The sequence below is a fragment of the Haliotis rubra genome, unplaced genomic scaffold, assembly GCF_003918875.1.
Source record: "Haliotis rubra isolate DU_JTF1 unplaced genomic scaffold, ASM391887v1 Scf65, whole genome shotgun sequence".
NCBI classification, from domain to species: Eukaryota; Metazoa; Mollusca; class Gastropoda; order Lepetellida; family Haliotidae; genus Haliotis; species Haliotis rubra.
In genome coordinates this window covers 103,296-129,742 of record NW_025767357.1, presented here as the reverse complement: position 1 = coordinate 129,742, position 26,447 = coordinate 103,296, and the positions used below count along the sequence as shown (strand labels likewise).

Sequence of the window (26,447 nt, the reverse complement as noted above, 5' to 3'; positions counted from 1 at the left end):
GTTGACACATGTCATCGGTTCCCCGTTGCGTAGATCGATGCTCACGACGTTGATCACCGTATTGTCTGGTCCAGACTTGATTATTTACAGACCGCCGCCATATAGCTGGAACATTGCTGTGTGCGGCGTAAAACTCACTCACTCGCTCGCTCACTCACTCACCGTTGTCAATCGCGGAGAAAGGATTATCCCAGTTCCACACTAGTTTGGGGAAGCTGATATCTGTGAGGACAGGAAGGCTGAGAGCACAGGGAGAGTCTGCTTCAAAGCACAGCGAGAGTTTCAGACTCATCAGGTACTTCCAAGCATGAACAAGGTCATCAATCTTGAAACTGAGGAGGTAAGATGGACATAGTGTTAGGTCACGTACATAACTGGTATTGAACTGGTTTAATGTTTCATCTGCATGAGTAAAGTGGCTGGTAGTTGTCAAGGGTAGGAACAGATAGCCACCCCAAGAGACCATGAGTCGTAGTACTAATATCGGTCATTTGACTGTCCAAACTGACTTCAGTCAACTCACCCCAAAATGTTTATTCCGTGTCATCATTCAATATACTTATATATATATATATATATATAAATATATATATCTAAGAATATACTTAATGCAGTCGCTCTGTAAGTGTATGAGTATTCTCGTGACAGTCCATTCTAAACATATGTTACAGGAAGTGCCAGCAGTACATATAACAATTGGTCATTGAGAAGGAAATGTTAAATATTTTCGTCTTGAAAGTTTAGACACTGAGTTTCATATCATATCACACGACATACATGTTCATATTCAATTGGCCTTAGTGACGTGAAAGATAAAGGTTCTTCATTTTAAACATAATAAATGTACCGTATATACACTAATAATAATCCATCTCACCTTAACCTAACGACGCCATTAAGGTTGAAATTTTCCCATTCTCCTGAAAAAGCGTAAACACAAAGTTGACATTTCCGCAAAATAATCAATAAGTAATTTATTGGTTATTATTCGTTATACATGACATTGAAACTGTGTACATACGATATGGAAAACAATTCCCAAAACACTCTACTGCTGTTAACAAAAACGTAAAATTGATTGTCTATTTAGTAGAATACACATGATCTGCATAGCTATGGGGGTGCTGTAATGAGGCCTACCCCACTTGTAGTTGAACAATGATGTCTTGAAGGTGAGCTTCTCGATACTGAGAGTCAGGACAAGGTTCCGTGTGTCCAGAAGGATCTTGAAGTTGAAGGACATCCCCAGACTGACCACATCCACACAGCAGTCCAGTCCAGTGCAGTAGTCGGGGATATGACACGACAGGCTGCTCGGGAGGCTTGGTAGGGTCATTGGTTTTGGACACGCTGAAATGTCATATAATAACCCAAGTTCCTAACTTTACGATAACCAGAGGTTTCTACTTTTAGTTGCACCGATATTTCCCTTCATTTCAGCAACTGGATAGAAATAGTAATTTGCATGGTTCCTGCAAAATTAATGATTTTCACAACCATTTACCATTATTCCATCCCGGCTTGTATATCCCCCTCTGCCTGTCGCACATGGGATCCAGGAGGTACTCAGAGATGCCCAGAGCTAGAGATAGTTGGAACCGGAATACTGATGTCAAGGCTTGTCCGATGTTCAGATTATGATCATTCAGCCAGTTCTTCAGGGAGAAGCCTTTGCATATTGAAGTGGAATAAGATAGTGTACATGTTTCACCATCATATCATGTTAATATACAATGTAACCCCACCACGCTGAGTTAATGAAATCAAACTAGGTTTATCATGTATGGAGGCCTTGCCTCCTGTTGATATATTTTGAGTATGTTTTTATACTGGAATGGTCAAACAATTAATGTTTATACGATTATATATTCCATACATCACGCATGGAAAGTTTCCCTAGAACTGTTAATTATTAACTGTTTTATTTATTCACGGACGTACCTTTGAGGGAGAGTGTTGAGTTCCAGTCGCATCCAGGGTTGGGGAACCTGGCCTGGTTTAACACTGGTAGGGTAACCAGACACTTCCCTCCAGCCTCGAAGCAGGCACTGATGTTGAGACTTACAAGGAACTGTTTCTCTCCCTCCAGATTGTCGATGACGTAACTGACAATGAAACACTTGTATTTCGAAACGTACGAGACTCGAATAGGAGATTCCAATTCACCATATACATCAGCTATGTACTTTGAAAATACTAAAAGTAATGGCAGAGTACCATCACAACTATATTTATGTCTGTTTAAATCTGAAGTGAAACCACTGTAATAGCAACTTACTGAACAAAGCATCAACATTTGAGTAACTTACTCTGCTCGGAATATCCCCTTCAGATTGAAACTGTCTGGCGTTCCTGAGGAAGGTCAAAGCAAAATAGAAATTTTAAATGTATATACACTTGCACATTGACTGGGCCTAACAAAAAGACATTGTTGTTCTTGTGTTCAATGCGTAGAATCAGGTTCCACTTCCCCCTAAATATACAGCCATTCATTTATAACTTGCTTGATATTTCCACCCACCCCATTGGTAGTTGAAGAGCAGCCAGCTAAACTCAAGCTTCTCTATGGTATATACACTTGCACATTGACTGGGCCTAACAAAAAGACATTGTTGTTCTTGTGTTCAATGCGTAGAATCAGGTTCCACTTCCCCCTAAATATACAGCCATTCATTTATAACTTGCTTGATATTTCCACCCACCCCATTGGTAGTTGACGAGCAGTCTGCTAAACTCAAGCTTCTCTATGGCCAATGTAAGGGTCATTTTGCACTTGTCCAAGTCGACCTTGAAGTGGACATTCCGACTGATGAGAGGCACATTGAGGCAACAGTCTATTCCTGTACAGTGGTCGGGAAGACTGCAGGACAGAGAGTCGGGTAGTGCTGGCAGTGAAACCGGTCTGGGGCAATCTGAAATATGATATGTACAAAAAAAGTAGAGAACCCTTCATCATACTAATGAAATGTCAAACATCTGTTCCCTGCCGAATATTTTTCCACAAACACATTAGTACTTGGCCCCCAAGAAGATAACATTTGTTTTATGTATACAGGTTCAAAGTGACAAAAACATTATCCACGAGACTGGATGAGAACAAGAATGTCTTCTATTTTCCAGTAGTCAACCGTCTCGTTGTGTCGGACAAGCCCTACGCTTTACACAACATCCCAGGCAAAATCGAGCGTGTTCTTTCTTCGAGAGAACCGCATTAGACTCTTCCTCGAAAATTGTTTGATCACGATTATTACATTCAAGACCTTTTTAAAATATTCAAAAGAAGGAAATCAATGACCAACATTATGTTCGCTGCAGTTTCCTGTTTCAACTCTAGTATCACATGTTTCCTGGTTATCTCAGCTGAATACTGGACTTTCTTTTCTTCCACGTGTTTGTTCCTGGTGCTACCGTTGCGACAGGAACAACTTGTTAACAATAGTTGGTTAGTTGGTTTATTATTTCACGCCACACAAAGCAATATTCCAGCTATTTGGGGACCAGACAATGTAGTGATCAACATCATGCCCATCGGTCTACGCAACTGGGATACGATGACATGTTTGAAACAAGTCAGCGAGCCCGACCACCTGATCCCGTTTGTTGCCTCTTGCGACAAGCATGGAGTACTGAAGATCAATTCTAACTCGGATCTTCACGTGTCCGTGAACAATAGACATCATGTTTCATTAACACATGTTCACGATAAAGACACCTGAGATCTACCCTGAGATCATGAAAAGGATTTGTCGTTTTGTTGTATATCTGTTCACTGTTGGTCAGTGTGCTATAAATATCATTTATCTTAAACGGTTATGTCTCCTCACCTGAGCTCCAGCCATTCGTGCCCCGACCACTCATGGAACACTGTGGGTCCAGAAGATAGCCGGATACACCAAGAGTCTCCATCAGCTTGTCCACCAGTGCATCAGTCAGTCTGTCCGTCAGTGCACCACCTTGCAATGTCACAAACTCTCTAAGGGAGAAATCTGAAGCAAATTCAAATCTTTTGACATAACGTTCTGCAGGTTTTTGTCCTTATTCAAAGATGATCTGTTCCATCACGTCCGTGTTATTGAGAAGGGCTTTGCTCGGATTAACCAAGGGCTATCAAGTAGCTATTGCATATGGAATACAAAAGAAAATTAATCTCGTTCTTACCTTGTAGCTGCTTAGTGGCCTCCCAGTCACAGAGAGGTTTAGGGATGATCATGTCTGTGAACACAGGGAAGGTAAACTGACAAGCCTCTCCAGCAGTCAGACAAACCTTAAGGCTCAGGTTCACCAGGAACTTCTTCTGACCAGAGCTGATGGTATATCTGGAAAGGTACGCCGTTCTTTAAATTACTTCCATTCTGGGGAAATTTTGCGAATGGTGGGTACTATCGGTTTTCGTGAACACCTGGTGTCATCATTGAATTTCAGTGATCCATTCATGTATTTTCCCTTTACTCCATAAGGAACTTGTTTCTGAGAATAGTCAATACTGGGTATTCTTTTGCACTGATGCTATGTATATTAGGATGCGTGAATTTTTTTTTGAAAACGGAAATAGAAAGTATATTCAGATCTAAACATGAACGTCCTTGTCAGCCTGAGGTATGTATCCTAGACAATATCACCTGATAAAAACTGAAAATAATACTTTTTTAAATAATCAAAATACTTACTCAATTCGTACAAGTCCTCCAAGATCGATAACTTCTGTTTTACCTTAAAAGGGGAAAATATTTGTATATGAATACCAGCAGTTGAATACACTTTTACAACTGACACGTGTATCTGTATGCATTTTCGGAATAAAAACCCCCAAATCTTTTCCTTACCCAATGTTTTCCAGTGTACAACTTACCCCATGTAAGGTTAAACAGTGTACAATTTACCCCATGTATAGTAAAACAGTGTGCAACTTACCCCATGTATAGTTAAACAATGTACAACTTACCCCATGTGTAGTTAAACAGTGTACAACTTACCCCATGTATAGTTAAACAGTGTACAACTTACCCCATGTGTAGTCAAACAGTGTGTGACTGAACTCCAGCTTCTCAATGCCGACTCTCATATTGTAGTTACAGTGTACAACTTACCCCATGTGTAGTTAAACAGTGTGTGACTGAACTCCAGCTTCTCAATGCCGACTCTTATATTGTAGTTACAGTGTACAACTTACCCCATGTGTAGTCAAACAGTGTGTGACTGAACTCCAGCTTCTCAATGCCGACTCTCATATTGTAGTTACAGGAGTCAAGGAAGAGGTAGGCATTGAAGTTCCGTTTGACCTGTGGCACTTTGACACAACACGTGACCCCGGTGCAGTAGTCAGTCAAGTGACAGAAGACGTTCTGAGGCAGTACTGGCATCATAATGTTTTCAGGACAAGCTGAAATGTTCAACATTTCTATATTAACTCAGTATACCATAACACTCGACTAGTTCAGTCACCTGATTTAATTATACTGATACCCCCACAAGAAGCTTCTAATGCGGTATGACACCAGGCATTATCTGGTATCAGCATTTGTACGAAGTCTGGAACAAAGGGGTTACAATGAATGTGTACAACTCAATAGTTATCCAAACCCTTTAGTAAACAATATTAACAACACAAATAAACACTTACAGCCTGGTAGAATGCCATTTCACCCATGTCTATTAACAGATCTATAGGTGACAATGTCGACAGTATAATCACTTTTTACTCAATCTTCCCCCAACTTGCAACGGTCCATGCAAAGTACAATACAACTTTTACGAAAGGTTTTAACCCAGTTAAACGTACCATTATTAATTCTATTTACAATAGACAACCGTGATATAGTTGTACTACGTTTTGCGATCGATTTGATGTCTTGCTTTAGTGACAACAGACAAATAGGGACATAGATATTATCTGTCATATGAAGCCACCAACAAAACCTACCGTTGTTCCATCCACTCATAGCGCCTCTGTAAGGTTCCAGGTAGTCCTGACACTGTGTGTCAAGCAGGAACTGTTTAATACCGAGCTCTTCCATCAGGACTGCTGACAGCTGAGCTGTGATCTCACCGCCCTTTTCTTTCAGCCAGTTCCCCAGTGAGAAATCTGTAGGGAAATAAACATGTACATGCATGCATGCATGCATGCATGCATACATACATACGCATGCATGCATGCATACATACACACATACATACATACGCATGCATGCATACATACACATATACGCATGCATACATACATACACACGCATACATACATTCATACATACACATGCATACATATATACATACATACACATGCATACATACATACGCATGCATACATACATACATACACACATGCATGCATACATACATACACACATACATACATTCATACATACACATACATACATACATACATACATACATACATACATACATACATACATACATACATACATACATACATACATACATACATACATACATACATACATACACATGCATAAATACCTAAATGTGTAATACTATAATCATGATATTTGAGTCATAGTGCACTGCTAACAAACAATAGCCACTTCAAGATATAATTTAGCTAATAATACACACATACATACATACATACGCATGCATGCATACATACACATATACGCATGCATACATACATACACACGCATACATACATTCATACATACACATGCATACATATATACATACATACACATGCATACATACACACGCATGCATACACACGCATGCATACATACATACATACATACACACATGCATACATACATACATACATACATACATACATTCATACATACACATGCATACATACATACATACATACATACATACATACATACATACATACATACATACATACATACATATACATACATACATACATACATACATACATACATACATACATACATACATACATACATACATACATACATACATACATACATACACATGCATAAATACCTAAATGTGTAATACTATAATCATGATATTTGAGTCATAGTGCACTGCTAACAAACAATAGCCAAGTTCAAGATATACTTTAGCTACCATAAGTTAATTTACTTGAAGTAATTGAGTTTACATAATGTTTCAGTGCTGAAAGTTTACACCAACAGTTATCCTTACTTTGAAGTTTGAATCCCTGGAACTTGGCACATCCTGGCATGGGAAGTCGTGTCTGATTCAGGACCTTCAGATCCAGCTCACAGTCATCTCCCTCCAGACACAGACTCGCAGACAGGTCAACAATAAACACTTGCTGGGACAGAAGCTGCTCAATCGTAAACCTGGGAAATATTAGACAAATATTGACGAGAAAATCGACAATTCTTTAAACTTTAAGTGATGTCAAATTTATCGCACTAGTAGCAATAATTAGCATTTATTTACTATTTACTAAATGTTTACCGTTTATGGTAAAAGCAGAAATAGATTCAATTATCCCGAGAAAATGTTATATTATAAAGTATCCGACGACAATAACTTTGTCCAACTTACTTCAGTTTGAGAACAGGAACACCATCAAACGTAATTACTTCTTCTTTTCCTGAAACAAGACTTGTGACTTGTACGTTATGTTCATTTTGTAAAAATGCACCAGAAAGCGGAATTCATCTCTTTTACGACTATCTAAAATCGAAAAACACACACATGTAGTCAATGTTTCACTTGGATATCAGATATCACATTGAATATCGCTGAGAAAAAAATCATATGTGGGTTTTCTGAAAAAAAGGAGCGATATCCTTAATCTCCTGATAACAGTTGTCAGCTTTACTCTGTTTAAAATATTAATACAGACATGTACGCCAGCTTTCGATGTGATCAGAAAGGAAATAAGACACATGCCATCTCTTCTTGTAATTTTACCAAATTTGTTGGATTCTGGTCCGATTGCCAACCTGACTGACATTTACTGACAGCTTGCATATTTTCTAACAGTGACATCTGTTATAATATACTTGTCAATACTTGAGATATGCCAAGATCTATATACAAACGCATGGTTTTATAATTTGCTCGCTGTTATTTGAAGTCATAATTTTGTACCTAAAACTAGATGAATAAACAAATTAAAGACTTGTAACTGCAGAGTGCAACCCGAATAAACATTGAGGTCAACAAAACAAATTGACAGATACAGCCTATTACCTTTGTATCCTATTATCATCGTTTTGGTGAAGCTAAAGCTTTCTCCTTCTGCTTTATGTGAGGAATTTTGTAAACCATGTCATAAACACATACCCCAGTTATAGTTGAGTATGTTAAGCTTAAAGCTGAACTTCTCAATGGAGCCTTCAATGAAGTAGTTACAGAGGTCAATGTTGAAGGCCATGTGAAGAGACAGGTCAAGGACGTTGCTGTGGAGACAACAGTCTATACCCAAACATTTGTCATTGATGTGACAGTTGGCCGGAAGAGTTATTGGGGGGAGGGAGATAGCGCTGCCGCTCAAGTCACAATCTGGAATAAGAATAAGGATTATTGTTAAATCTAGGTTAAGACGTCTTTGGTGATCTGTGATACAGTCTATGTGTAGAAAGGGTAATGATTAACTGTTTGACTGGTATTCACCACATTACTAAATTTGTACTGTACAAATATTCTTATGAATCCCATCTGCCTCCACCTACTTACTGTCCCAATTACAATTCAGAACCACTGATCATTTTAAAAAAACAACAACATTCGTCCTATGGGAAAAACATTCAATGTGAAAAAGAGTCATGACAAAAGTACTTATTACGCGTACCTGTTCACCTAAATGAAATGATAAACATCATCAGGTCTATCTGACTATCTGACTATCTGACTGACCATTCTTCCAGTTGCCTGCATCAGCTGGCTGGTACTTGAGACTGCTCCGGTTACATGGCGGATCCAGCATCTTGTCTTTGATACCCAGTTGCTCCAACAGAAGGTTCACAGCTGTCCGTGCGAGACCCTTGGTGAAATCCTGTCCCCTTGCCTTGGCCCAATCCGATATACTGAAATCTAGAGGGTTAGAACATTACAGATAGAGTTTGGATTGGTTGGGGTGGGGGTGGGGGGGTGGTTGGTTGGTTGGTTGGTTGGGTAGGGGTGGTCGGTCATGAGGTAGGCAGATTTTGAAGGACCACTGCTGCATCAATTACACCCCTACCCCTTCCACCCCTATATTCAATCAATCCAAAACCCTGCACACTGGACCCCATCTTCAAATAGTTCAGCCTTTGAAAATTGGTAGTATCTTGTTGACATATCATAATAAATATGTTCACTAAATTTTGAACCTAAATGAGGGGACTGGGTAGTTACTGAGTCAATACCAAACCTAACATACGTTACCTGTATGACTAAGGTGCAAGCATTCTGAACTTCAGTATATGATGTTGTATGTCGATGTTCAGTATATGATGTTGTATGTCGATGTTCAGTATATGATGTTGTATGTCAATGTTCAGTATATAATGTTGTATGTCAATGTTCAGTAGATGATGTGTATGTCGATGTTCAGTTTATGATGTTGTATGTCAATGTTCAGTATATGATGTTGTATGTTGATGTTCAGTATATGATGTTGTATGTCAATGTTCAGTATATGATGTTGTATGTCGATGTTCAGTATATGATGTTGTATGTTGATGTTGAGTTTATGATGTTGTATGTCGATGTTCAGTATATGATGTTGTATGTCAATGATCAGTATATGATGTTGTATGTTGATGTTCAGTATATGATGTTGTATGTCGACGTTCAGTATATGATGTAGCTGTGTGAAATCTATACTCCTCACATCAATATGGATAGCGATTCAAAGAATATATAACCCTTAGTGAATGTCAAATTGATTTATCTGATAACATTGACAACGTCACCCGAACACAACCACCCTCAGAAACAACATGCAAAATGTGTGGCATGGATGTGCTTTACTCTTCACACATGCACCCTGGTCGGTGTTAACCTACCTGTAATCATTCCTCTGGCACAACAAGCGGGTCCTTACTTCATGTTTATGGATGATAATGCCCGAGAAGAGTTTTTAACGATGTTTGTTTAGATCAACATCATGACATTTATGCCTGGCCTGCAAGGTCACCTGATCTTAATCCCATTGAACATGCTTGAAGCATTATTGGAAGTCCTGTTTACGGTCTCCATGTTCACCTCCAACTCCGGATGACCTTGAGCAGGCGTTGCAGACAGAATGGCAGATCATTCCACAACAGCAACTTTAAAGGCTCATTTAGTCAATGCCAAGAAGCTGCTTCACTGTCCAAAACTGACTTGAACCTTAATGTTAACATTTTGCTCCATCAATGAACGACTGTTTCACGGGTACATGCTTTTGATGATCTGTGAGTCTAGTATTGCTCAATACCATCTCATATCATTTTGTTAATCGTGTGCACATAAGTTTCACCTTTCTATTGCATCATTCCATGATTTGAAATATCAATAAATGAAAATGTAATGAGACTAAAAATGTATGTTGCTTAACTTTTTGTGAGGAGCATACATTTCGTACAGGGACATTATTTCTATTAGCTAGGTCTCATGGCTTACTTTTCAGGGTCCAGCTGGCATCAAGGTCGCACACAAGTTGTGGAACTTCAGTTCCCTTCATAATGGGCGATGAAACAAGGCAGGAATCCTTCTCCAAACAAACCTCAATGTCAAGGTCAAGCAGTAGAACCGTGTCTTTCTTTTTCAAACCAAATCTGGAATAGAGATAATATTTAGAATCGATGGTAAATGGTGACACTTCACACCCAAACCACTTTTATAATTTATTTTTATGATGCCTATTTTATCGATGTATTTATTACGAACACAGCTGACAATTAGTGACTTACTTCATCTGGAAAACATCCGCGATATCCAGCGTCAGTGATGTACCTGGAGATGAATCATAAGGCGAGACTCAGATCAGAGGTGAGTTGAATTTAACAGTATTCGAACCGAAACACGACGTAACAATTGAATAAAGGAGAAGAGCCCGAGGTCTTACAGGTTTGTCACTTTCATGAAAGCCATGCTGTACGTTGGCGACAAGATTCGAACCCACGATCGTTGATTTCTGTCGTGCGCAAGGTAAGAACATGTATTCAGTGACTTGCAGCTGCCTGGATGACAGACACCTCTGCCCAGATTCAGATCGTAACTCATACAATAACTGTTAGACTTAAAATAACCTTATTATGGCACACCTGATTTGTAATGTAAGTACATTAAATAAATAACACGTTGAAAACCAACATTATCTGCATTAGTCTGACATTCCAAGCAAGGCCATGCTGTGTTCATGTCAATATACTGAGTTGAATAGGAGCAACAACACAAATTTCTTAATATCAAGAAATCTCTGCTGAAAGCAAAGTCTATTGTATGATTCCAACAAGGTCGGGAGCATACGTTCCCAGGGTACATAAACTATATGGCCTTTATTGACGTAGAAAAGTAGAATTGAACGCCCGTTTGAAATACATGTCTGCGAGACAGTCACTGCTTGTCACATGGCAGTTGTAGACTCAATCATTAAAATTGTCAAAATCAGTGTTTCCTGTCAGGCATGGTAATATTGACGCCATTGTGACGTGGGGCATCGGACAATAGTTCATACACCGCATCGACGTGGGGTCTGAGGCCGGGTCTTTTGAGTCACGAAGCAGAGCTATAATCTCACAGACAGCAATCTACTCTTATTAAGTTTTGGAGAGGTTTAGTCTCTGTACTGTTTCATCCCTATCAATCACAGAACAGCATATTTTCAGCTGACAACTGGTCACGTACCAGCATCGAGGTCAATACCATTCCCTAAGATTCCCAGAGTCCTGGTTTTGTTCTCGATGGCGGCATAAATGACGTAGTCGCACATATCGACGTTGAGGACGGCGTTGAAGGACATCTCCAGGAAGGGGACATGGAAACAACAGTTTATCTTGGTGCACGTGTCCGCTAGGTGGCAGTACAGACCGCTAGGAAGATTGGGCAGCTTGCCAATACTCTTCGGGCATTCTGAAAAATACATGACCCTGAAATTCTTTTCCTATTCTTTTTGACAGATTTGACTTTTCATTATAAGTATCAGTATGGATACAAAAAGAGAGCTGTCCACAGAATCATCTTTGACTTTTTCATTATAAGTATCAGTATGGATACAAAAACAGAGCTGTCCACAGAATCATCTTTGACTGGAATGTTCTTGTCCTAACTGAGTACATGGGTGATTTATTTAAACATCAAACGAATTTATTCATTGTACACTCTTGGATTAATAGAACGGAACCAAAACTAACACTCATATATCATTTTATACGCATGCAATGCAAAAAGGTGAAATTGTTTTCGAGCGATGCAGGTGTTTCGTGTTCGGAAAATTATACTTTCGTACCATTCCTCCACCCGTAAACACTTGGCTTGTATGGTGTTCTAGAAACATCACATCTGTCATCCAGCAGGAATTCAGAGATGCCAAAACGATCTAATAATAACCTGGCAGCCGCTTGAGAGAGGGACTTCAAGTTGACGTCAAGATCAAGGTCGCGTAGCCAATCAGAAACTGAGAAATCTGAAAGTATACGCAAAATGAAGTACATTTGAACGAAATCAATGTCAAGTATTACTTTGCAACACGTGGGTAACCAAACATTTCCGAAGAAAACCAACATGGACAAGGAAAATAATTTACCATATGGAAGATTCAGAAACTCTTCCTACTCTTCTTTCAAAGTTTAAAACACATTGGGTTTACACGATGACAAAAAGAATGTAATAGGAGCAGTTCTTTGCTAAGGTGGACATACTTTGTTTTGTGAACTCCACCAGTGCATTAGCATCACAGGCGGGTATCTTCTCCTGATTCATCAGCGTCATTCCTCCTTCTGGGTAACAGAAACTGTCACCATCGATAGGGATACATGTGTGGACACTCAGGTCAACAAGGAAGCCTTTGGGATACTTGGAGATCTTGAACCTGGAATACAAAAAATTTACAGAAACTGTCACCATGCATACACACGTGTGGACACTCAGGTCAGTGAGGTAGCTTTAGTATACTTGGATCTGGTGTATACTAGTATACTTGGATCATAGATCTGGTGTATACTAGTATACTTTGATCATGGATCTGGTGTAGGCAAATGTACGGAAACTGTAACCGTACACAAACTTGTCAGAGGACACATCGAGTGTTCTCGCAGATCCATAATTAGGAATTGAAAATCACACACATGTGTAAGAAAGAAATCACTCTTACATGATGAAAGATAGTATAGTATTTCAAGAACAGGTTAATCATTATTTGCTTTTCTCATAACAATCGACAGAATCAGATGTTGTTATTACTGTCATATTACAAGAGTGTGTCATTTGATATATATTTCTGCAGATAATCTGAATGTGAGATATTATTACTTACTTGATGACTACTGGTGATGGGTTGCCATTGCCAATGTGCAGTTGATTTTCAGTCCCTTGTATGAAATAAACACCGGGAAAAATATTAGACATGTACTGAGAAACATACAGAAATATTATTTGAAACACACACACAGAAACGGACACACACACGCATATTCACATGCAAGTGTGATCATCAATGTATTAAACTGCTAAGAAACATTATCGTAACGGAATGAATCAGTTCATGTTTAACATTGTGGTCGTATTCACTCTACACCATCACGGCCTGTAAGTGGACAATCAGTCAATCCGGACAACGTTCATCGGGAAAGAATGACACACAATAACTCCTCTTAGACATTGTATTCAGCAGAGAGTCTCATATAAAGAATGAAATAGCCTACCCCAGCCGTATGCCATCAATCAGATGACTCACTCCAGTTGTATGTCAACCCTTATTGACTCACCCCAGTTGTATGTCAACCCTTATTGACATCCCCCAGTTGTATGTTAATCCTTATTGACTCACCTCAACAATCAAATGACTCACCCTAGTGTAGGTCAACAATCAAATGACTCACCCAAGTGTAATTCAACAACAAAGTGACTCACCCTAGGAGTATTTCAACAATCAAATGACTTATCCCAGATGCTTCGATGTATGCCAACAATCGAATGACTTAACTCAGTTGTATGTCAACAATCAAATGACCTACTCCAGTTGTAGGCAAACAATCAAATGACTCACCCAGTTGTATGTCAACGAGTAAATGACTCACCCCAGCTGTATGTAAACATTCAAATGACTCACCCCAGTTGTATGTCAACAGCCTTTCCTTGTAGTAGTAGCTCCCAAAGCCGACCTCCAAAGTGAAGTTACACGGTTCAAACTTCAAGAAGAAGGGGACGTGTTTGACGAGGGGGTTCTCAAACAGCGGGATGTCAAACGAGAAGTCCACGCAACATTCTATACCGAAACAGTTGTCAGGCAGTTTACAGTTGACGTTGTGCTGGAAACTGGCGGGTAGAAGATGCTTGTAGTTTGGAAGTGCCAAAGGGCAATCTGGGGGGTAAAAAAGTTTGAAAGTCTAAGTGTTTTGAAGACAAACAGAAAGGTTTCCAGCGTCACATATCCAATCATCATATTGTAGATTAGCTTTTAAGTCAAGTAGTATCTCGGGTGTGCCATGCAAGCAACGTTTGATGTAAGAATCATGACGTTTTTGTCAAAAATAATGGGATTGGAGATTATGGCACTTTTTAGCTATGGCATTACACCAACCATGTGTTACCGTTTAGCTATGTTGAACTTAAGAGTGTATGTTTCAGTATACATTGCACCAAATGCAAACATAGATGAAGTGACATATCCAGCTGTTATACTACCTGGCTTGGGCGTTAATGCTGTACAGCCTCCGTCTATCAGAATCTTCTAAAATTAGAAAAACAAGTATAAATAAACAGCATTTTGGGACTATAACATAATTTCCTGGATCCACAGTACACATGTACTTGTATTTCTACTATAATGATATTGCAATCATGGAGGATGTAGAGATTCCGCCAGTTTCGTTCATTGTCGCATTGTGTGCTTATTTGTCGATGAAGACAAGAAACCTAATTGTTAAGAAGTTTGCTTCGTAAAACTCACATCAAGTCCGAGTTTTCGAAACACCACATCTACCACCTCTCTGATTAGCTTTCCTCCCATTTGTTCTGCAAGGCTATTCAGAGATCCGTTTCCTTAAATCAGAACATTTTTGGAATGGATATATATTCGAAGCTGACACTGAGAAACTAAACACATTATATCTGTATAGTATGGAAGCGTGTTCGTGCCACAGCCTAAACATTTTTTATCGTGTACGTAGAACATGCTTGTACTTTCGTCTGCGTACAATACGCAGAAGATACTGATATCTACATGTTCACTTTACTTCTACGTAGGTATTACCCTAGTAGATTATGAAACATTTTTATACAGACTCAATTATGCTTCCATAGTATACCAACTAAAATTCGTGTATACACCAAAATCCAACTATGAAATGAGCTTTTTCAACATATGTCCCTATATTTCCCAACGGTTTACGATCGGGAGGCAGGACTGCCCAGATCCCAACTAAGGTTTGAAGTCTTTAATGGGTTACTTCAATATTGTGAAATGTTATGAATAACTTAAAGTCGTCATTGTATTCGACACTTACCCGGAAGAGAGAAGTTTTCATTACAAACAGGTATTGGTACATCTACGTTTTCGATCAACAAGTCATTCAGAATCGGTTCCGACGCTCCAAGACTGATTTGTAAACCAATGTCAACCACGAACACCTTCCTTGCCTCACTCCTGTCAATGGTGTACCTGGAACACGGTGCACATAATGCATTGGTGGCGAGGACTGCTATTGACTGAATGACATCGTAACTGCACTATCGTTCAATAAAGTCATCATAAAGGATCATATAGTTGATGTAAATGGCGATCGGGTGTTGCCGTGTTGGCTGGCTGACTTTATGTACATTACATGCTGTCAAACACTGACTTAGATACACCAAAGAAGTGTATTTACAGATTGATGTGATAAAACGGCTGCAACACATTCGTTTACTACTTTTAATCTTTAAAATGAACAGACATAATCAACATATTTGTAAAAGGAGCACAGATCGATAAAATGCGACGACAAACACACAACTACTATTTACAATATAAAGTTAAACATCTTGCAGATTTGTGATAAGTTATATATATTGATTACGACTCACGAGGTATTTTTGTAAATCAAAAGGTAATGTTTTGAGTGATTGTGCATCAGGATCGACAATTTGCCATTATGCTCAATATGTTAAACCTTACACATTATAGGAAGTATCGATTTTCTCTAAAACCAGAAGATAGTGCCCTTGTAAAGACAATCCTCTGAATCTCTGTAGAGCATCCGAAAGGAGATATCTCATTTGTGAAAGGTACTGTTTTAAAGGTGCTACCTTATGGAGACCCAATCATTCAATCTTGCGGTCTTCTCTTTCCCTGTAAACGCAATGACAGAAATATCAGTTGGACACGGTGGTTGGATTTGATAAACGGTGCTGCTGTGTGGCTGTCAAGGTGTTACACGGGATAGGAATCTTTATGAAGCTAATATGACGTGCCGCTTGTGTCTAGAATGTATGGAGTATCATCATTATGGAGCAGCAATTTCATAAAGGTAAGTACTGTATTTTTACGACACTTGAAGGGACATTTAATTGTTATCAATGTGTCTTTATAGCAATTAAGGATAATATTGCACTCAGCTATCTAGCACTAGACTTTGATCTTTGATCCACTACCTACCCCAGTCGTATCCCAGGAGGATAACTGTCTCAGTGCAGTCCTCAAAGTTGACGGTCATTGTGAATTTACACGGGTCTAGCTGTATGTAAGCGTTGACAGCCTTGTTGAAATTCAGCTTCTTAATCCTAATATCAACACATGCATCAAACCGCAGACAGTCCGGGGCTATCTCCATGTACACGATCTTGTTTATCTTGTCGTTCTTAATTGTTGGGAGGGTAACTGTCCTGTTCATCAGTCTGCAAGCTGGGAGAAGGTAATAACATAATGTTATCTCTAGAATTACAACTCGATCCTTAGAAATGTTATTTATGTTCCGGATTGATGTCATGTGAATGCAACACGTCACAATTTAATTCTGGACTCAGAAAAGTCCAGAAACTCTCCGCACTGTGGGCACTTTCTGACAAGGGATTCGACCAAATCAAACATGCAGTTGTTATGAATATATGCCAAGGATGAAAACATGAAAAAAAATAATTCAAAAACTTAATTTCGATCAGAATTCATGTTTTGGAGGCTGTAAATGAATGAGTATATGTTTATACGCATCATGACACAAATTTCAACTCATTTTGACTTAATTCGACTAACTTAGAGCGATATTAAAAAATCTCGCCCATGGGCGAAAACTTTTTGGTCCATGGGCGAGAACATTTACTTTTACTGAAAATACATGTTTTGGAGGTTGCCTTGCCCCCTTCAATGTTCCCATACCACCCCCCTCACCCCGCACCAGTTTAAACCCTTTTTCTTTCTTTACCCCATATTTAATTATAAACAGCTTAACTGTTTCCAAAACAAGCTCCCCCTATTCTATATAAGCCCAACTTTATATGTATCAGTTTAGTTCTATTTCTCATCTCTTCTCATCTAATTACATCAAACTACATTATTTTTTCTTTTCCCTTCCTAATCACGGCTTTTTTTATTTATTATCATGTTTGTAGCCGTTTTCATTCAAAATTCACTTAGGTTAACACCCCATCATTTACATTTTTGGGGTATGGTGGTTTATCCCTTATTATAAACATATTAATTATTACTTTAGCTCCCACCTACCCTGTCGGCGTTATTGGCTACAGCCGACGTTAAACTCATAATCATCATCATATATAGTCACTAGGCACTTAAAACATTAGAAGTTATGCCATGGAACAAGTTATCTAACTACAGTATGACGTGATATTGTATAGTAGATGATTTGAGAATCGCAGGTTCGCACGTTTCGTTTTAATTTTTTGTGATCAATTATTTTGTAATTCCCGTTTGCCCGTCACGGCTATTCTTCGCCCGAGGTTTTAGGGAGTAAAACAAACGAGCACGCACGCACGCACGCACGCACGCACACACACACACACACCAAAAAATAAAATAAAAATAAAAATAAAAAAAACACAAAAAAAACAACAACAAAAACAAAAAACTAAAACAAACCCCATTTAAATGGAAACATGAAGCAATTCCACATAAATAAACATGCAAAGTACACACAATATGCCACTGCTAACACTGAGACCATTCTGATTTATTGAGCAGAGTAAGATTGGCACTATTTTGGCGGTTCTGACACTTTTGCACTCTACCTTTTTACCTGAGGCGTGCAGATTCTTGGTGCTTTTTAGTATTTCATTTATTTGTTTAGATTGGTTATTTTGGTGTTTTGACGGCTTGGGCCCGCTGAGTGAGTCTATTATAATACTTGTATTTTTACTATGTTGTTTAACGAGCTAGACATGGAGTGCTGTTATCATGAATGTTATCATATATTAGCGGGATGCATTGATAGTAATGAAAACTTATAAGAAGATATTGTACCTCAACATACAAACCTATCCCGATAGCTCTCATCGTCACTCTCGTGTCAATCCATTGTGACTGTTGCAGTCCTCCTGTACATCCTGTATATATAAGCAAGTTGGGTTTTTTTGTTTCGGATTTATTATTGCTAAACACACATTTAACCGAGATGAAGAAGGGGGTCTCCAATTCCATGTATGCTTTTAGACATCCCATTTGTCAGACACGCCAATTATCAGACAACTTTGGAGCAATCAGGGGTGACTGTGATTACAAACCTAGTTTTACCCACTGACGTAATAGACCTATCCCATAGACTAACGAGATATTTTCATATTAGTGGTTAGTGGTATATTTTAACACTAATTATGAGTTTGTTACTTTTTGTGCAGAAATACTTTGATCAGAATACTAATGTTTATTGACTTCGGCTCCTCACAGTTCGTGTTCATAATGTTCACATTGATCAAAACACGATTATGGATTTCACATGTAACTAACTGAGTACAGGGGTGGATACGACGGGCTTTGGGCTTCCTCTGCTCTCCTATGAATAACTGACAAGAAACTTGAAACCAAGATCGAGTAAACAGTTAAAAACATAAACTCAATGAAGCTGCAAGCTTGCACCTAAACAATGAAAAAAATCAAAACAACACAAATATTTAATAAGAATAAATGACCATCACTAAACTATCGATAGTCGCACATACTATCGATGCATTGATAGTTTTTCATTTCTACCATCATTTCTACCATAATTGCTTTTGGAATAATTGCAGTTCATCGATAGTTCGATGCATCATTACAGCACTATTAATTATATCGCTTAATATATTCTTATGCACATTACTTTGGATCAATCCATTACCCAATAAAGATAAAAGTGCAGTGTACCTGAGTGCAACCAACCATAACTTTTGTTGATTTAACGTGTCTGGGACGTCCAACTGATCGGAGGACACCAGAGAGTAAGTTGCATGCAATATTTTTTATCTTATGGGAAGATACCGTTTTTTTCCATGGGGCGGGATATAAATGATTTATTCTGCCTGATGCAAGCAGTGCACAATCGTGCACCCGGCATACATTGTAATTTGTTCGGTTGTAGATAAAAAGTCATAGGAAAAAGTCACTTGTTTGAGTGGCATTTTAGAAGTTGAGACGTACAACATGGAACAAGTTTTTATGGATATCAACTTCTTTATTTCGTGAGTGCGACGTTTCGATACAGATTCTTGTACCGTTGTTAAGCAAGAGTGATACATGAAGTGGAGGAGCTGCATATTTATGCTGTGTATAACAATGAAACTACATACATTGCAATTGACAAAGGAAACAACATAATTGCCATAATTGGTAAAGCAGTAAGCTGATGAAGCCAGTGAGTACACAAAGGATAGTGAATGGAAGCCAGAGATGTATAAATACAGGAGTGGTACAATGAAGGAGATGTTTATACAATAGATTGGGCTTGGTGGAGGAGTGGATCATAAGCTGATGGAATGAAGTATCCTTGGTCACGGTTGATGGTGGGCTTATGGCGTTTGATGTGAATGGCTTCGGTGAGCTTGCGCTTAGTGAAGTCCGTTTGGTTGTTTGCGAGAATGGTGAAGTCGGACCACTCTATTTGATGATTGGGGTTTGCTTTGATGTGATCACCATTGAAACAGAGCAACCAGTTACCTTTCCTTGATGTCCTTGTATCCCGCATATTAAAAAAAGGTCAGGACTGATAATGTATTTATTTAACAAGTCATAACAATATTATCATCAACAACACTACCACATTTGAACCTAACTTATAAAATTAATGTAATCATTCAAGTAAAATACATGACATCAGAAAATGCACTATCATCATAACACTTTGCACTACATCAGTCAGTGGTCCTAGCACATTATATTTAACCGAATGTTCCAGCCAATGCCGTGAAGAGTTTGGATCACAGTCTTACGGCCAGCGTGTCTTATATTAGCTGCTAGAAGGAAGCCATTTGAGTAAAAGCATTAACTGATAATCCCATGAGTTCGTTAATCGGTGTGATATCGTCAAGCTCAAAGCTAGTTAAACAAACAATCATGTGACTTGTGACTTTTAATCCCACAATCCGTTAAGAACTAAACAAATAAGAATCTGTTCATTTCTCCTGTTTTGATAAGAACCAATCGCTTACAGCGTCACACTACAGGAATAATTAACTTGAAAGTGAAATAGCATAAACAAAGTAAATAACCGGAGAAGATGATGTTTTATAATAGTTTTCCAATAATAGTTTTCCACCGTTTGTTCAAGGTCACGTGAATCAATCAGGGATAAACGTTATCACATGAGGTAGGGTAAATGTGCATTGTACGTGCTTAGGAACCTTGAACTTGCAGTTACATTTCATTATTTGTGTACAGATATTGGTCTAGAATAATTAATCAGTTCGTTTAGTCTTGAAGATGTATTGATGCAGGGACTCCATTATGTTCTTGTTGACATTGTTGGTAGCTAGAGGTGTTCCTAATTTTCACAGTTTGGAGTGAGTGAGCGAGTGAGTTTAGTTTTAGGCTGCACTCAGCAATATTCCAGCTATATGGAGGCTGTCTGTAAGGAAATCGAGTCTGGACCAGACTATCCAGCGATCAACAGCATGAGCATCGATCAGCGCAATTCGGAACCGATGACATGTGTCAACCAAGCAAGAGAGCCTGACCACCCGATCCCGTTAGTCGCCTCTTACGACAAGCATGGGTTACTGAAGATCAATTCTAACCCGGATCTTCACGGGTTCGACGCAATTGGGAACCGATGACATGTGTCAACCAAGTCAGCGAGCCTGACCACCCTATCCCGTTAGTCGCCTCTTAAGATAAGCACGGGACCTTCACGGGTTTCACAGTTTTGCCTTCTTGAGAGGGTACGTATGTCTCAAAACATTTGAAGTAAATTTAGATATACTAGGTTTATAATAGTAGGGTACTTGTGTTTTTAAGTGACGGTTAAATTTGTGCACAATCGCCAACGTATGAAGGGACCATGTAAGTCCTCCTAGGGTGGATTGGGTGAAGGGGTGGTGTGGGAGCATTGAGGGGGGCAAGGCAGGCCTCAGCGAGCGTAGTATTTGAGGGGCTATGGGCGGCTTTGACCGTGGAGTTGGATATGGTTGGTGCTTGAGAGGCGGCGGGGATCGGTGGTGGTTCGAGGCGCGTGGACCTCGGAGGAAACAGTAGTTGGTGGGAGGTAGAGTTGGTGTGAAATAATGAAGGAATGGAGAGGCGCGCGGACCTCGGAGAAGACAGGTGGTAGGAGAGAGAGGTGAAGTTATAGATGGCTTGATAGTGAGCAGAAAGTCGATCGAGATTGCTAGGTTGAGAGGTGGGCGCGGACGTCGGAGAGGACAGTCACGCACATATGGTGAATTTGGAGTGACTACATACCTATCCGTGAAACAATTAAGTAATGAAACAATAGGCGAGAGCTTTCGATAGAACTGATAACTCATGACAGGTAATTAATGACAGATGGTCGGATTAGGGTGTGATGATAGTCATAGCCCGGGAAAGCCACTTTTAAGAAAACAAGTGTTGAAAATGGTTTGGCTCAACCGGCAATGGATATGGTTGAGTGATCGTGTGAATGTGGGTCTCCCGGAAGTGCGCAATTAGCTAATCCATGTTACCGTAAACAATGCAGATTTTTTAATATCGCCCTAAATTAGCCGAATTAAGTCAAAATGAATTGAAATTTTTGTCATGATGTTTATAAACATACACTCATTCATTTACAACCTTCAAAACATGGAAAAACATTTATTTTGAGTAAAAGTAAATATTCTCGCCCAAGGGACAACATATTTTTCGCCCATGGGCGAAATTTCTTATTTCGCTCTAAGTTAGTCGAATTAAGTCAAAATGAGTTGAAATTTGTGTCATGATGCTTACAAACATACACTCATTCATTTACAACCTCCAAAACATGAATTCTGATCGAAATTAAACATTCTCGCCCATGGGCCAACATATTTTTCGCCAATAGGCGAGATTTTTTAACATCGCCCTATGTTAGTTGAATTAAGTCAAAATGAGTCGAATTTGTTTCATGATACCCGTAAGTATACACTCATTCATTTACAACCTCCAAAACATGGAATGAACATGTATTTTGAGTAAAAGTAAGTATTGTCGCCCATGGGCCAACATATTTTTCGCCGATGGGTGAGATTTTTTAATATCGCCCATGGGCCAACATATTTTTCGCCGATGGGTGAGATTTTGTAACATCGCCCTATGTTAGTCGAATTAAGTCAAAATGAGTCGAATTTGTTTCATGATACCCGTAAGTATACACTCATTCATTTACAACCTCCAAAACATGGAAAGAACAATAATTTTTATGTATTTTGAGTAAAAGTAAGTATTGTCGCCCATGGGCCAACATCTTTTTCGCCCATGGGCAAGATTTTTTAATATCGCTCTAAGTTAGTCGAATTAAGTCAATATGAGTGGAATTTTGTGTCATAATGTTTATAAACATACATTCATTCGTTTATAACCTCCAAAACGTGGAATTTTTTATATTTTGAGTAGAAGTAAATATTCTCGCCAATGGGCGAGATTTTTTAATATCGCTCTAAGTTAGTCGAATTAAGTAAAAATGAGTTGAAATTTTTGTCATGATGCCCATAAGTATACACTCATTCATTTACACCCTACAAAATATGGAAAAAACATGTTTTTTGAGTAAAAGTAAATATTCTCGCCCATAGGCCAACATATTTTTCGCCCATTGGCGAGATATTTTAATATCGCTCTAAGTTAGTCGAATTAAGTCAATATGAGTGGAATTTTGTGTCATAATGATTATAAACATACACTCATTCATTTATAACCTCCAAAACATGAATTCTGATCGAAATTAAACATTCTTTTTCATTTTGTCATCCTTGGCATATATTCATAACAACTGCATGTTTAATTTGATCAAATCCCTTGTCAGAAAGTGCCCACAGTGCGGAGAGTTCCTGGACTTTTCTGAGTCCAGAATTAAATTGTGACGTGTTATACTATTTTATTATCGTTTTGTTCAATATGGTTTCATTATGAACAGGTAACGGTTAAATAGTGTGAATATTCATATTTCATATCCCTCAGATTGGACGAAATTGAAGTCTAGTTGTCATAATTACATCGTATTTATAACTTCATAATCGTGGATAAAGAGAATGAGTAATAATGTATAGTTTTTGTCAAATCAAACCCCTCAGAGACTTACAATAAAAAAATACCATTCCAAAAGGTAAATATTGGACGTCAGGGCAAAGGAATAAACAGCATTAACTATTCTCAGAAACAAATACACTTTGTTTAAACTAGATGTGAAATATATATGAATGGATCATTGAAAATCAGTTATGACACAAGGTGATCGCGAAAACGGTAAGCTTGTCCTGCCTACCGGTAGCACCCACCATTCACAAAATTGGACTACAAATGGAAGCATTTAGGCATGCGGCCTGTACACATATGGCAGCAAAATATACCGTAATTATTGAACGCAAAACATTTCGCATCAGATTAGTTTTGACTACTGTATCCACAGTATGCAATTTTGTGTGTATGATATTCCACGAAGGGAGTTCATTGGGTACAAAGAGGAAGACCATTTGCACTGAATAACAAAAACGCCATATTCCAGTGAACCACTTACTTCTGTGTCCAACCGTAAGCCTCTGTTCCAGTTCGTCTCTCGTGCCTGTCATCTGCAGTCCTCGCTGTTGTAGCTTCTGTTTGAGGATATCCTGAGTCAGGGCCTCGGGTCTGGGACAGGGATCCGTCTTGCCTGGAGCCTGGAAATGCATCCATTGTTATTTACTCATTTGTCTGCCCTATGGAGCAACTCTTTTGGGCATTTATGCCGGGGTACCACAGTTAGAAAGAAGTAGAGTACCAATATAAACCAGCCAGAGTTTCCATCCTGCCCAAATCGTACATGAAGTTGCTATATAATAAGAACACAGAGAATATATTTAACGTGACAAATACACTGTGACGTGGATAGAACTGAGCCATACTTACATCGGGTGATATACACGGGATTACACCAAGTAGTTCTTCTATGCCTTTCTTTATGGTATCCTTTGCAAACTTTTTCGCACTTTCCCGAATTCGTCTCCTGATTGATTCCTTATCTAACAAACTCCTGTAGTCAACTGGTAATAGAAGAAGGTACTATTAGTTATACTGCCATGTGAACAGATCAGCAAACGATACAATTTTCACTTAATACAGTCTACATAGCCTCACATTGTTACAGACCGCGACTCGTTCCGGGCTGGAGAACGTAGATCATGAACAGTAGTGTATGTTTGTATCTGCTGCATTAGTTCCTTGCACTGAAACTAAACGTCTATTAAACTTACAGATGTTAACGTCAATGTTACCCTAAATCAACGGACTGGTGATAACATTGGTAAGGCTGTCGGTGACCTTGCATCCAATAGCAAATGAGTGAGTGAGTTAATATTTAACGTCACATCGGCAATATTTCAGCCATATCGTGACGAGAACATTTGATATTGGAATGAGATATATGTATATTATAAAAAAACCTGCCGACGAAGGACAGTAAAACAACTAGAATATCACAATTAGAATTAAAACTAGCGTGGAAAGTTTAAAACTAATAGCACTTTTGGGACAAACAATATAAAAACAGGCTAGAGATCGCCAACAACAGAAGGTAGATCACCATACTAGGGACCATGGGGACTTACAGTACCTTTGCTACCTTCATGGACCCCAGCTGGATTTAAACCTTCCCTTCAGCTGCTGGCGATTATCAGAAAGGTTAGCCAAAATTAAAATAACAAGAATACTACGGTTAAAAATCCTAGTAAGTTTAAATTGACTTTCAAAGTTTTGGGACTTACGTACCCTCTCAAGGGGACAATAATTTTACGGTACTTCAACCCCCTTTGAGGGTACAGCCACTAACAATCTCAGTTTCTAATTCAAACTACCAATAAAAAATATATATCTATTTACAATTCACTTAACAAATCTAATTCTTTTAAAAATTCAACTATTAAATGAGAACTAACAGTATAGAAAAGATCCTTCAAGGTTTTAACATTGAAATACTAATCCCTTGTGATGGAATATTCAACACAGTCAAGCAGGACATGCTTGACCGTGATTCTTTCATCACAAGGGATACCAAATAGCAAATGGAATACATCGCTTGTATGTCATAACACCGGATAATACATTTCATAACTTTGATTACCGAACCTATCTTAAATATGTGCCCCATAACTGGAGTAGTTCATACATGAGTTGGTTAATTGAGATATTTGACACAGTTTCTCCGAGGTGATATATTTTTATAATGTTTACCGTCTGGCCAGGTTATTAAGCCATCTGGGTGACATATAGGTAGAGGTGTTGGAAACTCGTCCAGGATGTTTAAGAATGCGATGCAGTTCTCGTGGTCGTCCTGGGAACAGAAGCCGGCGGCCACTGTGATGAGAGCAGCGGTGTCATCTTTCTCCAACTTCACTCTGAAGAAACAACGCTGAAGGATGTGAGATCTGGACATCATGTCTACAGCTACACTGACATGTTCATACATCCTCTCTCCAGTAACAAGAGTAATCAGATGGCAAATTGCCCGGAAAGCTTAAACTGAAAGCTAAAACAGATGTTCGTTTGTTCATTTAGAAGGATGTGATGCTGACACAGATCTTGGATTCAAAGCAAATGTCAACGAATCCAAGCTGTTAAGGGATGTATTTTCTTCCAGTGGGCGCTCATATAAATTCCGTCATCTAAACATTTTAAAATAACGGTTGATAACATTTATGTGTTGAGTTTCTATAGTTAATAATCTACTTCGTGATAGTGTTATATCCAGTTCTCAGACGGTCTTAGTTACTCACAAGAT

The 26,447-nt window shown here is 38.8% G+C and overlaps 1 protein-coding gene and 1 long non-coding RNA gene across 2 annotated transcripts in view; one reads left to right on the top strand and one right to left on the bottom strand.

Moving 5' to 3' along the window:
* LOC124257103 overlaps positions 1-25,929 on the bottom strand; it is a 74,490-nt gene extending 48,561 nt beyond the window's left edge. The window contains exons 1-31 of the mRNA XM_046691093.1: positions 25,901-25,929; positions 24,581-24,714; positions 24,213-24,351; positions 16,718-16,963; positions 16,369-16,411; positions 15,588-15,742; positions 15,032-15,123; positions 14,767-14,812; positions 14,192-14,443; positions 13,397-13,451; positions 12,783-12,952; positions 12,371-12,547; positions 11,770-11,994; positions 10,833-10,875; positions 10,543-10,697; positions 8,812-8,988; positions 8,239-8,457; positions 7,492-7,540; positions 7,120-7,280; positions 5,921-6,082; positions 5,171-5,380; positions 4,668-4,710; positions 4,159-4,316; positions 3,825-3,986; positions 2,703-2,912; positions 2,310-2,352; positions 1,942-2,105; positions 1,505-1,669; positions 1,141-1,350; positions 878-920; positions 163-332 (exon numbers count right to left, since the gene is read on the bottom strand). Of these exons, the coding sequence (XP_046547049.1) occupies positions 163-332; positions 878-920; positions 1,141-1,350; positions 1,505-1,669; positions 1,942-2,105; positions 2,310-2,352; positions 2,703-2,912; positions 3,825-3,986; positions 4,159-4,316; positions 4,668-4,710; positions 5,171-5,380; positions 5,921-6,082; positions 7,120-7,280; positions 7,492-7,540; positions 8,239-8,457; positions 8,812-8,988; positions 10,543-10,697; positions 10,833-10,875; positions 11,770-11,994; positions 12,371-12,547; positions 12,783-12,952; positions 13,397-13,451; positions 14,192-14,443; positions 14,767-14,812; positions 15,032-15,123; positions 15,588-15,742; positions 16,369-16,411; positions 16,718-16,963; positions 24,213-24,264 (4,057 nt within the window). The 5' untranslated portion in view covers positions 24,265-24,351; positions 24,581-24,714; positions 25,901-25,929. The remainder of the gene's footprint in view (positions 1-162; positions 333-877; positions 921-1,140; positions 1,351-1,504; positions 1,670-1,941; positions 2,106-2,309; positions 2,353-2,702; positions 2,913-3,824; positions 3,987-4,158; positions 4,317-4,667; positions 4,711-5,170; positions 5,381-5,920; positions 6,083-7,119; positions 7,281-7,491; positions 7,541-8,238; positions 8,458-8,811; positions 8,989-10,542; positions 10,698-10,832; positions 10,876-11,769; positions 11,995-12,370; positions 12,548-12,782; positions 12,953-13,396; positions 13,452-14,191; positions 14,444-14,766; positions 14,813-15,031; positions 15,124-15,587; positions 15,743-16,368; positions 16,412-16,717; positions 16,964-24,212; positions 24,352-24,580; positions 24,715-25,900) is intronic.
* Positions 23,073-23,442, top strand: LOC124257134. Its single transcript, XR_006893185.1, has 2 exons — positions 23,073-23,143; positions 23,321-23,442. It is a non-coding gene; the product is annotated as an uncharacterized LOC124257134 (long non-coding RNA).
* Positions 25,930-26,447: the final 518 nt, after the last annotated feature.